The sequence below is a fragment of the Notolepis coatsorum genome (genome assembly GCF_963971535.1).
Source record: "Notolepis coatsorum genome assembly, chromosome: 5".
NCBI lineage: Eukaryota > Metazoa > Chordata > Actinopteri > Aulopiformes > Paralepididae > Notolepis > Notolepis coatsorum.
Genome location: NC_140169.1, coordinates 150,702,327 through 150,719,247, shown reverse-complemented (window position 1 = coordinate 150,719,247; position 16,921 = coordinate 150,702,327). Strand labels below are relative to the sequence as shown.

General features: G+C 45.2%; 1 protein-coding gene across 2 annotated transcripts in view; it reads right to left on the bottom strand.

Moving 5' to 3' along the window:
* LOC311229007 (dedicator of cytokinesis protein 9-like) overlaps positions 1–16,921 on the bottom strand; it is a 502,654-nt gene that overhangs the window by 101,689 nt on the left and 384,044 nt on the right. For both annotated transcript variants that reach the window (XM_084314997.1, XM_084314998.1), the window contains exons 27-30: positions 15,087–15,158; positions 11,916–12,062; positions 9,768–9,851; positions 7,240–7,351 (exon numbers count right to left, since the gene is read on the bottom strand). In XM_084314997.1, coding sequence (XP_084171123.1) covers positions 7,240–7,351; positions 9,768–9,851; positions 11,916–12,062; positions 15,087–15,158 — 415 coding nt within the window. The remainder of the gene's footprint in view (positions 1–7,239; positions 7,352–9,767; positions 9,852–11,915; positions 12,063–15,086; positions 15,159–16,921) is intronic.

Below are 16,921 nucleotides of genomic sequence, written 5' to 3'. Positions count from 1 at the left end.
AAAAAGACAGATATGATATGGAAACGTCAATGTGCTTTCAAAACACGATTGTGGTTACAAAATCCCCTCAAGGTTTGCTTGTACAGAAAAAATGCTTTTTCCTTTGAAGCTTCCAACACCTGGAACGCCCTCCGACTGACTCTGAAGCTGAAGGTTCTTCCTTCTTGCTGCGTTTAAAAGTATGATCTCCGATCACTTTGTGTTGACTTGTAGTCGTCTTAGCAGATCTTTTATGGTTTATTCTTAATTATTGTGCCTATATGTATGAAATAGCTGAAAAACGTTGTTTTGTGAGCTTGTCGTCGCTATAAATGAGGGTAACCTCAGTATCTCACGAGTTGAAATAAAGGATTGAAATTAAATTAATGTGTTATTGTATCAGTTTGGGAACTGTATTTGTGGCGGGCCTGTCGGAGAGACACTGGAGTTCCTATTGCTTAGAATAGCTGAGAAACCAATTGTGTATAATGCCTCGTCTCCACTAGCTAGGGTTTAGCCGTACTGTGGCCTCGTCTCCACTAGCCAGGGTGTAGCCGTGATGTGGCCTTGTCTCCACTAGCCAGGGTTTAGCCATGCTGTGGCCTCGTCTCCACTAGCCAGGGTTTAGCCATGCTGTGGCCTCGTCTCCACTAGCCAGGGTTTAGCTGTGCTGTGGCCTCGTCTCCACTAGCCAGGGTTTAGCTGTGCTGTGGCCTTGTCTCCACTAGCCAGGGTTTAGCCGTGCTGTGGCCTTGTCTCCACTAGCCAGGGTTTAGCTGTGCTGTGGCCTTGTCTCCACTAGCCAGGGTTTAGCTGTGCTGTGGCCTTGTCTCCACTAGCCAGGGTTTAGCCGTGCTGTGGCCTCGTCTCCACTAGCCAGGGTTTAGCTGTGGCCTCGTCTCCACTAGCCAGGGTTTAGCCGTGCTGTGGCCTCGTCTCCACTAGCCAGGGTTTAGCCGTGCTGTGGCCTTGTCTCCACTAGCCAGGGTTTAGCCGTGCTGTGGCCTCGTCTCCACTAGCCAGGGTTTAGCTGTGGCCTCGTCTCCACTAGCCAGGGTTTAGCCGTGCTGTGGCCTCGTCTCCACTAGCCAGGGTTTAGCCGTGCTGTGGCCTTGTCTCCACTAGCCAGGGTTTAGCCGTGCTGTGGCCTTGTCTCCACTAGCCAGGGTTTAGCTGTGCTGTGGCCTTGTCTCCACTAGCCAGGGTTTAGCCGTGCTGTGGCCTCGTCTCCACTAGCCAGGGTTTAGCTGTGGCCTCGTCTCCACTAGCCAGGGTTTAGCCGTGCTGTGGCCTCGTCTCCACTAGCCAGGGTTTAGCCGTGCTGTGGCCTTGTCTCCACTAGCCAGGGTTTAGCCGTGCTGTGGCCTCGTCTCCACTAGCCAGGGTTTAGCTGTGGCCTCGTCTCCACTAGCCAGGGTTTAGCCGTGCTGTGGCCTCGTCTCCACTAGCCAGGGTTTAGCCGTGCTGTGGCCTTGTCTCCACTAGCCAGGGTTTAGCCGTGCTGTGGCCTTGTCTCCACTAGCCAGGGTTTAGCTGTGCTGTGGCCTTGTCTCCACTAGCCAGGGTTTAGCCGTGCTGTGGCCTCCTCTCCACTAGCCGTGCTGTGGCCTCGTCTGGTGCACAGTGAGAGTCTCCGTTGTCTCCAGGACCGGTCCAGACCCGGCTGAGACAGACACCTTTCAACAACCTGAGCCAAAGCCGGCTGGGACCGTTGTATCATCATGGGTTCAGCTCGTGTCCCACAGGTGTTGGTGTGCAGCATTATTGCAAGGTTGCCTAGCAACCGGAGAGTTTGTAGTGCTCATGTCACCTGCCCCTGAGACTACAGTTGAAAATTAGCCAACCTGGCGAAACTGCCATATTTACAGTAAAATGTTCCTTAATATGCACTGTCTCTGTATTTTAAACCAATAAATACAAATACAAGAAACACAATGGAGACGCAAACCCCAACCATACCATACCATACCGAACCATACCATACCGAACCTGGCCGGCCATGGCTATAGCCCCCAGCCAGGCTGAGCATAGCTAATGGAGACGAGGCAGAAGTCAAGCGGATTTCGTTACGACTTTTGATATGAACAATCAGACCTGGCTGTATCTGCTTTAGGACCACATTATTATTATTAAAGTGTCCCAAATCAGAATGGGAAAGATCAGATTCCATGTGATGTGTGCTGTTTCACACAAACAAAACTAAACAGAGTCACATAATATGAGCAAAAAAAAGAAAGAAATCTGATTTGGGACACAGACTGCAGTGAGAATGTAGCCACAGTTCGTTTATTTTACTCGCCCCCCTCAATTATTGGCCGTGATTGTATGTGATTCTGGCGGATAAACAACGAATCACAAGCGACACACAAAAGGTTCGCCATAAACGATCGTAATCCAATTACAGGTAGTCTGTAGAGAGGATCACGTTTCAGCCATGCGAGTTCCAACACCCGTGAGACGTGAGTCATGTGACGTCACCAGAACCAGCTTGAGGGCGGCGCTCTCGCTGCGAGTCACACATTCCACAACCGCTGAGAGATGTACAAACTTCACGGCACAAAGAAGAGGGGGGAGGGGCACTCTCACCAAACCACATCTACACATAAACGCCAATTAAACTTCACATGGCTTTACCACACTGAGAGCAGTGATAACAAGTGAATGATTGTGTTCAGATGTTGAAAAGGAATCATTTGACCAACATGGCAGAATAATTTAAATGTGATGTAAGTGGTCTTTTCTTTTTGTTAAAATAAGTGTTAAATAGCCATCACTGATATAGAGTGTCTGGTCAGTAACATGGGTCTCCCAGTCCCTCCACTCTGCAGTAAACAGTCATCACTGATATAGAGTGTCTGCAGTAACATGGGTCTCCCAGTCCCTCCACTCTGCAGTAAACAGCCAACACTGATATAGAGTGTCTGGTCAGTAACATGGGTCTCTCAGTCCCTCCACTCTGCAGTAAACAGTCATCACTGATATAGAGTGTCTGGTCAGTAACATGGGTCTCCCAGTCCCTCCGCTCTGCAGTAAACAGCCATCACTGATATAGAGTGTCTGGTCAGTAACATGGGTCTCCCAGTCCCTCCACTCTGCAGTAAACAGCCAATACATTTCCTGGTATCCCTTCCCACCTCCTCCTTCCTTCCCAGGAACTCAAACTTGAACAGCGTCTGCAGGAGAAACGGAGGAAAACCAGACGCAACCTGTTTTTATTCATCTTTTTTATTTCCTATTCTCATTCATTTAGAGCAGTGGTTCTCAAACTTTTTACACCAAGTACCACCTGAGAAAGTAGCTGGCTCTCCAAGTACCACCATATGACCGGCGTTAAAATACAGTCTATTCAGCAATGCACAGTTCACACAGGAGGCAAATGTATTCCTAATACCATTATTTATTGTTAACTTTTGTCAGACACAGCCACAATGTACAAAGGGATAGCACTAGAACTAGCAAACTCTTCCACACAACTCATACAATGCAAGGGGCATTGAGAACATAATAACTAACATTCTCACATAGCAAGTGAGAAAATTAAGAACAACTGTATTTCAGCAAATGTACTTAATTCTCTCTCTCTCTCTCTCTCTCTCTCTCTCTCACACAGCAAGCAATTGTCCGTCATTCTCTCTCACTCACACACACACACACACACACACACACACACACACACACACACACACACACACACACACACACACACACACACACACACACACACACACACACACACACACACACACACACACACACACACACACACACACACACACACACACACACACACACACACACACACACAATTATTTTGTTACAAAAACTTAATTTCCTGCATTCTGGTGCAGGAATATTTGAATTGTTACCCTTTAAATGCCAGTGTTTGTGATGGGCATCACAAATTATTGTAAAAAAGAAAAGAAAACACATATTCAATACATTTTTGAATGTTTACCCTTTAAATGCCAGTTTGTGTGATGGCATCACAAATTATTGTTAAAAAAAAACCACAAAAAGTTAAATATTTTCAATATATCAAATGCAAAGTAAATTTTTCTGGGGGGGGGGGGTTATTACAGGCTAGGCATGTGTCAATGATTAGCAGCGATTACAAAAAAAATCTAAAAATAAATGGTTATGATCAGGGCTGAAGTTGAATTAAAGATTTATGACTGTTTAGACTGCATTACTCTCTGTCACAGTGATCTCCTGGTTGTTCCCCACTTAGATTATCTAACTATCGCGCCGCCGCAACCAGAAACACTGGCCTGGCCTGCTTCTAAATTCAGTGGCCTGACTAAAAATCATAAATAACAGTCTTTCAGCTAAAGGTTTTGAAATGGGTAGACGAATCATTCCACACTGAGAGCAGTGATAACAAGTGAATGATTGTGTTCAGATGTTGAAAAGGAATCATTTGACCAACATGGCAGAATAATTTAAATGTGATGTAAGTGGTCTTTTCTTTTTGTTAAAATAAGTGTTAAATAGCCATCACTGATATAGAGTGTCTGGTCAGTAGGGATGCCCCCCGGACCCCGGTTTTAAACGGAACCGGTACTATATTAGAAAATACCGGAGTATTTATAAGCTCCGACGTCCTCGGTACTGCTATCGATACTCTAGAGAAATTATTATTATTATTATTATTATTATTATTATTATTATTTAAAAGTTGCGAACGATCTCTCCTCTCTCTGTCTCTGCACGAGAAGCAGCGAGTCATTATTACACACACTCCTCGCGAGTCACGCTACACATACATACGGGTACTCCTTAATGAAAGCGCTGTCAATAGTATGCAGCTGCAGCACGTCAGACAGCAGCGCTTACAAGCCCCGCACATACAAGCCCCGCACACCTGATGTGCTGCAGCTGGAAGCATCTCAGCGCTGTCTCCGTGCCGACGCGCGCTGCACACAGACACAGACAGCTCTGCATGGACTGAGTCGTGATGGCGGATAGAGCGAAGCGTTCACAAGTGCAACAAAACATTTGCCAGTAAGGGTGGCAATACGAGCAATCTATCAAAACATTTGTTTGCAAAACACTATATTAGTGTGCAGAAATGCGCCGTATTCGACTGCCTTGCGCGCAGTGGTCCATCTGCATCCACGTCCACTGCAGCCGGTAAGCCAAGATACGGAGTTTCCTAGGCTAATAACGAATTATTACAAATAGGCTAATAAACAAAATAATTGTTTAGCTACAAATACTACAATCTAAAAACTTTTTATAGATCGTCAAGCTGAGGTCAGCCACCAATGTGTCCCAGGCCAGTGAGCCCACCACACATCCTCCCTCTACCTCCACCACCCAAAGTCCTTTCTCCCTAGCAGCTAGAGGAAAGATGACAGAGCAGAGGATAGGGTGAACGAGTGTCACAGGGCTGTGACAAAGTTTGTTGTCAAAGGCCTGCACCCGTTCTCTACAGTGGAGTCCAAGGACTTTAGGTAACAACTAATCATTCAGTGTATATCGTTTTTTTTGTATACATAGTTGTCTAACTTGTCTGTTGTTGTTATAAGTTATTATTGAAGCAGCTATTCCCACCACTCCACACACATTTACAATAATTCAATCATTTCTAATCTTTACTGTAGGGAGATGACCAATGCTCTCAACTGCAAATATAAAAATCATAAAAAAATTATCAAAAAGAACCGATAAGAGTATCGATAAAGTACCGAACCGTTAAGCAGTATCGATAGGAGTAGTAGTATCGATAAAATCCTAACGATACCCATCCCTACTGGTCAGTAACATGGGTCTCCCAGTCCCTCCACTCTGCAGTAAACAGTCATCACTGATATAGAGTGTCTGCAGTAACATGGGTCTCCCAGTCCCTCCACTCTGCAGTAAACAGCCATCACTGATATAGAGTGTCTGGTCAGTAACATGGGTCTCTCAGTCCCTCCACTCTGCAGTAAACAGTCATCACTGATATAGAGTGTCTGGTCAGTAACATGGGTCTCTCAGTCCCTCCTCTCTGCAGTAAACAGCCATCACTGATATAGTGTCTGGTCAGTAACATGGGTCTCCCAGTCCCTCCACTCTGCAGTAAACAGCCATCACTGATACAGAGTGTCTGGTCAGTAACATGGGTCTCTCAGTCCCTCCTCTCTGCAGTAAACAGTCATCACTGATATAGAGTGTCTGGTCAGTAACATGGGTCTCCCAGTCCCTCCGCTCTGCAGTAAACAGCCATCACTGATATAGAGTGTCTGGTCAGTAACATGGGTCTCCCAGTCCCTCCACTCTGCAGTAAACAGCCAATACATTTCCTGGTATCCCTTCCCACCTTATCCAATCAGGAGAGAGAACCCTACATGTTTTACTTATTTCAAGAAATCTGCTTACCGCAGTGGTAGATTATTTAACTTTTTTCAAGGACAGATTTGCTTAAAACTAGTATTTTTTCCCCTTATTTTTGTCAGACCAGTTTTGCAGTGTAGAGTTCTCTCTCCTGATTGAATAAAGTGTTACTGACCAGACCATCTATATCAGTGATGCTGTCGGAATGATCTTAACAAACAAAAATATACCGCTTACAAATCGGGTCAAAGTCTTATTCTCTCGTTTTGTGACAGAGCAGGCAAGCAGCACGCCTGGCACACCTGGCACACCTGGCACCTACCTACTGGAGTATCGTAAGACTCCAAGTTGGCTGAAAGTAAAGCTAAGTGAGAGAGAGGAGGAGGAGGAATACAAACTAAAGCATAGACATAATATAAACTGAAACCAAGAAACACAGAAACCACATTTTAAATACAGTTTACTTCTGGTATTAGGCTACGTTCACACTGTAAGCCTCAATTCTGATTTGGTAAATGGTGCATTTATATAGCACTTATATCCAAGGCGATTTACAATTTTGTTCCTCACATTTCACCCGCTCACTCACACATTCACAGACCGACGGCGGAGGCGACCGTGCAAAGTGCCGACCTGCTCATCGGGAGCAGTTAGGGGTTAAGCGTCTTCCTCAAGGACACATGGACACACTGCCCGGGAGGAGGAGCGGGAATCGAACCGGGAACCTTCCGGATTACCAGACGACCGCTCTACCTCCTGAGCCACTGTTGCTCAAATCTGATCCATTCACATTCTTTAGTATTTATACTGAACACAGAATACGTGATTCTCTTTGCTGCTGTGGAGAAATACGTATGAGGTGATCCATGACGTCAATCATCATAGACCTGTTGTACTAGTGTTGGGCCTGGACAGGGTTAGGGCCCTTCTCCTCAGAGTCCTCACCTTGGAACCTCTGGATGCGCCCCGTTCCGAAGGGCATGGGCAGGTTCAGGGGCACGTAGTGCTCGTGGTTACAGACGACGCGCAGGAACTCAAACTTGAACTCGAACAGCGTCTGCAGGAGAAACGGAGGAAAACCAGACGCAACCTGTTTTTATTCATCTTTTTTATTTCCTATTCTCATTCATTTAGAGCAGTGGTTCTCAAACTTTTTACACCAAGTACCACCTGAGAAAGTAGCTGGCTCTCCAAGTACCACCATATGACCGGCGTTAAAATACAGTCTATTCAGCAATGCACAGTTCACACAGGAGGCAAATGTATTCCTAATACCATTATTTATTGTTAACTTTTGTCAGACACAGCCACAATGTACAAAGGGATAGCACTAGAACTAGCAAACTCTTCCACACAACTCATACAATGCAAGGGGCATTGAGAACATAATAACTAACATTCTCACATAGCAAGTGAGAAAATTAAGAACAACTGTATTTCAGCAAATGTACTTAATTCTCTCTCTCTCTCTCTCTCTCTCTCACACAGCAAGCAATTGTCCGTCATTCTCTCTCACTCACTCACTCACTCACTCACTCACTCACTCACTCACTCACTCACTCACTCACTCACTCACTCACTCACTCACTCACTCACTCACTCACTCACTCACTCACTCACTCACTCACTCACTCACTCACTCACTCACTCACTCACTCACTCACTCACTCACTCACTCACTCACTCACTCACTCACTCACTCACTCACTCACTCACTCACTCACTCACACACACACACACACACACACACACACACACACACACACACACACACACACACACACACACACACACACACACACACACACACACACACACACACACACACACACACACACACACACACACACACACACACACACACACACACACACACACACACACACACACACACACACACACACACACACACACACACACACACACACACACACACTTATTTTGTTACAAAAACTTAATTTCCTGCATTCTGGTGCAGGAATATTTGAATTTTTACCCTTTAAATGCCAGTGTTTGTGATAGGCATCACAAATTATTGTAAAAAAGAAAAGAAAACACATATTCAATACATTTTTGAATGTTTACCCTTTAAATGCCAGTTTGTGTGATGGCATCACAAATTATTGTTAAAAAAAAAACACAAAAAGTTAAATATTTTCAATATATCAAATGCAAAGTAAATTTTTCTGGGGGGGATTATTACAGGCTAGGCATGTGTCAATGATTAGCAGCAATTACAAAAAAATCTAAAAATAAATGGTTATGATCAGGGCTGAAGTTGAATTAAAGATTTATGACTGTTTAGACTGCATTACTCTCTGTCACAGTGATCTCCTGGTTGTTCCCCACTTAGATTATCTAACTATCGCGCCGCCGCAACCAGAAACACTGGCCTGGCCTTCTTCTAAATTCAGTGGCCTGACTAAAAAAAAAAAAAAAAAAAAATTGTTTTTTTGGAAATGTTTTCAAGTACCACCAGCAGTACCACCAAGTACCACTAGTGGTACGCGTACCACAGTTTGAGAACCACTGATTTAGAGAGAATGACAAAAGGGTTGCTATACAGTAATATCACCAAGTACCCGTGTTGGGGGGTAGGGCTGTCAACAAATATTCTATATTCGAATTAACTCATTGACTGCCATGCTGTTTTCCCATCTCTACACTCCCTGGCACCAGCGTTTCAGACCGCTTTAACGATGTTTGTAGACCCATCGTATATTCTATGTTATAGCTATGGAGACATACTATGGCTCATTTGAAAAGGTAACATTTATACACCCAACAGGGAACAAACCGTTTATTTCTACATACATCCGTTCCTGTGCAACCCCAGGCTAAAGAGCCATTTCCCAAAAATACCTGCTAATTTTCTAGGAAGAGAGATATCGCGTCTTTTGTGAAGCATGTGCAGTTTGTGCTTGTTGCTCGACACTTATACTGTACATTTCCAGGTCAAAGGGCTCATGCCTCATGTTGATATATATGATTGTCCATACACAAGGTGTGGGAGAGTGTCTAGTATCATAAAAAAAAAAAAAAAAAAAAAAAATATATATATATATATATATATATATATATATACTACTAGTTTTTGGCAGTCAATGAGGTAATAATCAAATTGTTAAAAAAAACATACATTCGATGTAAAAATGTATATTCTAATTGTGTGAACAGTCAGTTACCATCTGTAATAATTACTTTACCTCCACTCTGTCCGCAGCAGGTCTATGACCGCTACGCAAAGTGGGCCAGCAACAACTCACGCCGCGTGGGATTTCATAGCGAGATCTCTAAGCGGGGTTTCTGTTTCATTGGCACAAACAAGCACTTTTGGTGGACGAAAAGAGAAATTAATAAAAACCACTCGAGTTCAGTTGAAATTACGAGTAATGGATCACTCACGCCCGCCCATTTACACATAACCCCCCGTGAAAAGGTAACGGCGGTCAGCACTATACGCCGCACTGTACCTTGGGATCTCCAGGCACGAAACAGTTGATGTAGTTATTGATCTGCTTGAAGGTGAACCCTCGATCCATCAGGGTGAAGCAGCGCTGCGGAGAGAGAGAGAGGAGAGAGAGAGAGAGAGAGAGAGAGAGAGAGAGAGAGAGAGAGAGAGGAGAGGGAGAGGGAGAGGGAGAGGGAGAGAGAGAGAGAGAGAGAGAGAGAGAGAGAGAGAGAGAGAGAGAGAGAGAGAGAGAGAGACGAAACAATCAGGTTTTTCCTGTTCAGTTCTGTAAGTGAAGTTGTACTTTATTGATCCCCTGTGTGGGGACATGATTCCTCTGCGTCTGATCCATCCTAACCACACAGGGGGGGGGGGGGGGCAGACTCCAGCAGCAACCAGCCACAAAGAAGAAACTCATTCAAGATTCCCTTCGACCTCATGAAGACCGTTGTACATGAAGATCGACGTCTTCACACATCAGAATCCCACCATCGGGGCAGCTTGAATACCACAACATTTACCAAACACACTGGATGCTTGTGTAGAACAGTGGCTTGGATGACTGTGGCGTGGGGGTGGGGTTGGGGGGGCGGGGGGTGATATGTCGTTGCGGTTAATCCAGTGGCTCCTCCCCTCACAGCTGTTGCATCGGCCCATACACCACTTCTTCCAATCTGCTGGGCGGCCAATCAGACGGGCCGGGGGGACAACGGACGCCATTGTGGACGTACCGTCCGGTGGCTCGCGGCAGGAGACTCTGAACCACCAGAACCTGCCCCAGAACCAGAACCTTCCCCAGAACCAGAACCTGCCCCAGAACCTGCCCCAGAACCAGAACCTGCCCCAGAACCTGCCCCAGAACCTGCCCCAGAACCAGAACCTGCCCCAGAACCTGCCCCAGAACCAGAACCTGAACCTGCCCCATAACCTGCCCCAGAACCAGAACCTTCCCCAGAACCTGCCCCAGAACCAGAACCTGCCCCAGAACCTGCCCCAGAACCTGCCCCAGAACCAGAACCTGCCCCAGAACCAGAACCTGTATGGTCGTATGCCGTATACCGTGCCAGTTAGGGCACCTCGTGTGTTTACTGCACCTTGTCTATACCGTTTACTCTTAGTATATATTCATCTGCATATATTTTTTCCTCATATTTTTATATTCAGATCTAATTCTATTGCCTATAATTCATGTCTTTCTACTATTACCCTGCCCATACCTGTACCCCCCCTCCCCCCCATGCTGCAATGACACCTGAATTTCCCCAAGGGGATCAATAAAGGAATATCTTATCTCATCTCATCTCATCTTCTCTCATCTTCTCTCATCTCATCTCATCTCATCTTATCTCATCTTCTCTCATCTCATCTCATCTCATCTCATCTCATCTTCTCTCATCTCATCTTCTCTCATCTCATCTTCTCTCATCTCATCTCATCTCATCTCATCTTCTCTCATCTCATCTCATCTTCTCTCATCTCATCTCATCTCATCTTCTCTCATCTCATCTCATCTCATCTTCTCTCATCTCATCTCATCTTCTCTCATCTCATCTCATCTCATCTTCTCTCATCTCATCTCATCTTCTCTCATCTTCTCTCATCTCATCTCATCTTCTCTCATCTTATCTCATCTCATCTTATCTCACCAGTGATGCTTCAGCAGAAGGTGTCAGAGGTCTCAGTAGACGGGTGTAGGTAGAAGAACGACACCATGTCGCTACAGACCTTGATGAAGACGGCCAGGCTGTGGTTGGGTTAGTTAGGGTCTCAGTAGACGGGTGGAGGTAGAAGAACGACACCATGTCGCTACAGACCTTGATGAAGACGGCCAGGCTGTGGTTGGATTAGTTAGGGTCTCAGTAGACGGGTGGAGGTAGAAGAGAGACACCATGTCGCTACAGACCTTGATGAAGACGGCCAGGCTGTGGTTGGGTTAGTTAGGGTCTCAGTAGACGGGTGGAGGTAGAAGAACGACACCATGTCGCTACAGACCTTGATGAAGACGGCCAGGCTGTGGTTGGGTTAGTTAGGGTCTCAGTAGACGGGTGGAGGTAGAAGAACGACACCATGTCGCTACAGACCTTGATGAAGACGGCCAGGCTGTGGTTGGGTTAGTTAGGCTCCCAGTAGACGGGTGGAGGTAGAAGAGAGACACCATGTCGCTACAGACCTTGATGAAGACGGCCAGGCTGTGGTTGGCGTTCCTGGCAGCGTCCAGGTTGTCCTTGTACTTCTGGGTGATGTGGGGCATCATCATGTTGACCAGCGTCTCCACGGTGTGGTGGAAGGAGGCGGAGAAACGCTGGTTCCTGGTGAGCTGGGGGAACACAGACAGTTCAGCCATGTTTTATTTCAGCACCACATGGCAGAATGAATGAATGAATGAATGAATGAAAACTTTATTAACAGATTGCAGAATGGGTACAGTACAGTACAGCTCAATACATACAATTGTTAAGGGGATGCAGACCAGAGAAAGACTTTCGTCTTGTTTACATCAGGGTCCCCCATTTTCAATTCATCGTAACATATATGACATACATGACATACAGATAGACAGTACTGCTCCATCTATACATTTATGACATACCAGATTTGCAATTACAGTACTGTTTGTGATACAAAAAGAGTCCAGAAAGAAAAGAGTATGTACATTAGGCGTGGAAACTGTACATTGGATTGGGTAGGTGGGGGTGGGGGGGGACTGTACATTGGAGGTGGTTGGGTGGGTGGGGGGGGGGGGGGGGGTTCGTTGGGGGGGGGGGGGATTGGGTAGGAGGGGTGGGTGGGGGACACTGTACAACTGTACAAACAACACTGTACATTGGATTATTGACAAGACCATACTTGGTAATTTACTGTACATTGGAGGGGGTTGTGTTTCGGACATTTACAGGGGCCAGTTTCGGGTTGCAGTCTCCCTTAGGTGTTTTTTGAGAGTGTTTTTGAAAGTGGGTAGTGATTCACATTCCTTTACAGCTTTGGGTAGGGCGTTCCACATTGATGTGGCATAATTGCGAAACGTGTTTAGTCCCTTGTTTGAGCCGAATCTGGGTTTAACATGATTTGTGGAGCTCCCTCTGGTGTTGTGATCGTGGTATTCACTGACCTTTGGGAAGTATTTTGTCATGTACATGGGTACCTTGGTCGTGTAGTGTATCTTGTAGACCAGGCCCATTGCAAGTTGCTGTACTCTGTCGTCTACTCTAAGCCATCCTAGGTTGTCAAAGTGGGCAGGGGTGAGGTGGGTTCTAGGAGTAAGGTCAAGCAGTAGTCTGACCAGTTTGTTTTGAGATGTTTGTAATTTTGTTTTTAGCGCCTTTGAGGTGCTTTGGTACCATGAGGTGCAAGCATAGTCGTAGTACCCTTGAATGAGTGCTCCTGCTAGAGTCTTCAGGGTATTCTTGTTTACCAGTGAGGAGATCCGGTACAAGAATCGAGTTCGTTGGTTGACTTTTTTTTATTACATTGGATGCCATTTTGTCACAGGAAAGATTTGCCTCTAGGATGGAACCCAGGTAGGTAATATCTTCTTTCCTTGTGACAATATTGTCACCCACTGTAACTGAGAAGCCGTCGGTCTTGCTGAGTTTGTTATTTGAACCGAAGAGAATGGACTCTGTTTTGCCCATGTGTAATGATAGTTTGTTATCAGCGAGCCATATGCAGATTTTGCCTAGTTCTGAGCTGAGGGTTTTTTCAACCTGTAACTTGTTCTTGTCAGAGACCAGCAGGGCTGAGTCGTCCGCAAACAGGAACAAGTTGCAGTCACAAGCTGACGACATGTCATTTGCATAAATTAGGAACAGTAGCGGACCTAGTATGCTTCCTTGTGGAACACCACAGTTTACTGTGAGGGGGGGGGGATAGGGTACCGTTTACCTCCACCATCTGCTCTCTCCCCTCCAGGTAGGATTGCATCCAGCTCACTGATAGACTATCAAAACCAATTGCTTTTAGCTTGTCAATCAGAATGGTGTGATTGACAGTGTCGAAGGCCTTTTGTAGGTCCAGCATGACCATGCCGCAGTATTTGCCCGCGTCCACCTCTTGTTTGATGTGGTCGTTTAAATAGAGAAGGCATGTGTCAGTGGAGTGGGATGTTCTGAAGCCAGATTGGAATTCGTAGATTAGATTTTTTTCCGCAAGGTATTTTTCGACCTGTTCGTATACAATTTTTTCCATGACTTTCGAGATGGAGGTAAGGATAGAAACAGGGCGGTAGTTGCCAGGGTCTAATTTACTGCCTTTTTTGTGCAGAGGGGTCACTCTCGCAATTTTGAAGTCCTTGGGGACGTGTCCCTGTTTTATGGAGAGGTTTATTATGTGTGTGATGACTGGGGTGATGGCGGCTGCTGAGTCTCTGAGGAATTTGGAGGGGATGTTGTCATGGCCAGTGGCCTTGTTGGGTTGGAGGGCGCTCAGTTTTTTTGAGTACCTCATCTGTTGTTACCATTTCCAGTTTGAAGTCGTCTTTGTGGACCCCTAGGTTCTTGTAGTATGCTACTATGTGTTCTACCCCATAATGCCCTGAGTGGGAGGGTAGTTTGTTTACCAGTGTTGTGGCTATGTTTGTGAAGAAACTATTTAAGTAATTGGCTACATCCAGCTTTTCTGTGATGAGCGTGTTGTCCGTCTTTATGTTTATGTTTGAGAATCTGGTTTTAAGTTTTAAGTTAAGAACACAACACATCACAGTTTCTCCCAGGGTGCAACAGCAGCAGGCGGCCATGATGTAGTCTCTCTCCGTTTAGTGCGGCTTACTCTCCTACTCTTGTGGGAACGATCATCTTTCCACAGTGGGATTACACAGGGTTAACGCAGGGGGGGAACACAGGGCTGTGGTTAGTAACGGGTTATGTTCAAATTAAAGGAACAGAATACAGTGTAGCCTGCAGACTGTGACACGAAGCGCTTAGCACTGTTAGCAGCACTGTGGCTCCACAAGCCCGGGCGTGTTCTAGACTCCAGCTGCAGCATGTCAGCTAGAATACAGCGCAGTGAGTCACGTAGGACTGGGCCAGGGCTTTCCCCTAACCAATGGCATCGGGGCACAGCGCTAATGACAACACGCTAGCGCCACCATGTGTAAAATAAATTGTTACTTTTTTATTTTCTTTACCTCTTTTTTGGCAGTGAAAGCTTTGGGAATCGTGATCAACAGTTTTGTTGGCTAATTGTCTTCAGTGTTACAGTCTTGAGTGCTACAGTCTTGATGCTACAGTCTTGATGCTACAGTCTTGAGTGCATAACTAGTTTTGTACATAACTAGTCTTTCTGAATATGGTGAAATTGATGTTTTTCTATATGTTGTCCAGCCATAGAGTCAAGTCAACCTTACCTTCACTTTACAACTTTCAATCAAATACTGGGCCATGGACTTCACTAAGGCTTCGAAGAAATACCAGGAGTACTGCAGGACACAGAGAAAAACATCAGTCAGCCCTAAAGAGGAAACGCATGTTGTATTAACAGTTAAACAGTGTTCAGGCTTAGAGTACAGTAGGTTAGAGTAACAAAAACGGACAAATGACAGAACAGCATGCTATATTATCACCGACATCCAAGTTGGGGGATCCCCCTTCGAACAGCCTATCTAAGGTTTCTCTCCTCCACATCGCCTGTGGTGCTCTTTTCCTATTGCTAGGTTTTTAGTGAGTTTTTCCTTATCTTTCTTTGGGGAATGTCGTTGCATTATTTGGATTTTATGGTGGATCTTTGTTCTTGATTTATTGTGATGTTTCTTCTTGACTTGTATAAAGAAGACGTGTCCGGCCCATGGGGGCATTGCCTTGTGAGTTTGGGCTTTACAAATACATTTGATTTGATTTGAACAGCATGAACATTGTTCATTAGGCAAGGCTTTGAGCCAACTATCTGCCAAAAGGTTCGTAGACAACATGATAAAACAGAAGAACAACTACTACTACTACTACTACTACTACTACTACTACTACTACTACTACTACTACTACTACTACTACTACTACTACTACTACCATAGACGCCTGCGCAATAGAGCACGGGAAGCAGCTGCTCTACGACTATTGAACATGGGGGGGCAAACGTCTGATTTTGCTCCCCCACTTTTTGATCATATGAAAAATATGATATACCCCCCCCCCCTCCCATATATAAATCTAACCATAACTACGTAATTTCAATCAAATTAATAATACGCAATGACACTTAATAGCAAGTTTTTAAGTTTCCAAAGATTGCGACCCCCCCCCCCTGCTCCCCCATATGGTTTGATCCAGTGCCTCTCCAAGTCCAACCCCCAGCAGAGCAGACAGTAGTGGCGCACGGCGCTGGGCTGCAGGTAGGCTGAGTGTAAATTCAAAGGCCACAGAAGTGTGTCATTTGGTGGCAGGCAGGATTTTCCAGTAAGTTGTTTATGATTGTTAAGATTATTTATGTTAGACATGTCGTTTACTATTGAGTGGTAGAGGTTCTACCACGCAATACAATAAAAGTGTTTCACATCCCGAAATGCCATCTGGTCATACCAATAATAATAATAATAATAACAAAGTGTCCCTCTGGTTGGCATTAGCTTTAGTGCTAGCCGCTAGCTAACGTTGTCATATATCTAGATATGTGGTGTCGTCAGCTGGATAACGTTGACTTCGTTTGCAAATTTTAACGTTCGCGAGCAGGGCCGGATTAACGACGGCCGCGGCCCGTGGGCCTTTAGTGACGAGGGCCCCCCCCCCAAAAAAAAAAAAAAAGGATTTTACTTTTGTTTTTTTTTATATAATAATAATAATGCAATAAAAGTCTGAAAATGAAGGGATTATGTCCATGAGTGTCATTTTTAGAAATTAAGGCCTGCCTCTTATATAAGCCTCTCTAATAAAGGCCTGGTGCTCTTTGCAGCTGAGGTAAATAGAAGACCCGTCCTATATTTGAGGATTTACGGTAAATCAAGATGTTCAATTATCTTAAGGTACAATACCTGAAATGAAAATGTGTGTGTGTGTCCAGCCAACCAGGTAACATGGCAGAAAAAAGAAAGAATACAGACATCGGAGCATTTTTCAGTACACCAAAATGCAAAGTAAGAACCCTAGTAGCCTAATAGCTCAAAGACTTAAAGGGCGGGCTCCACAAATAATGGATTGCACAGTGTTAATTGCACCTTTACTTACAATTCATTATGAATTGTAAATGGGG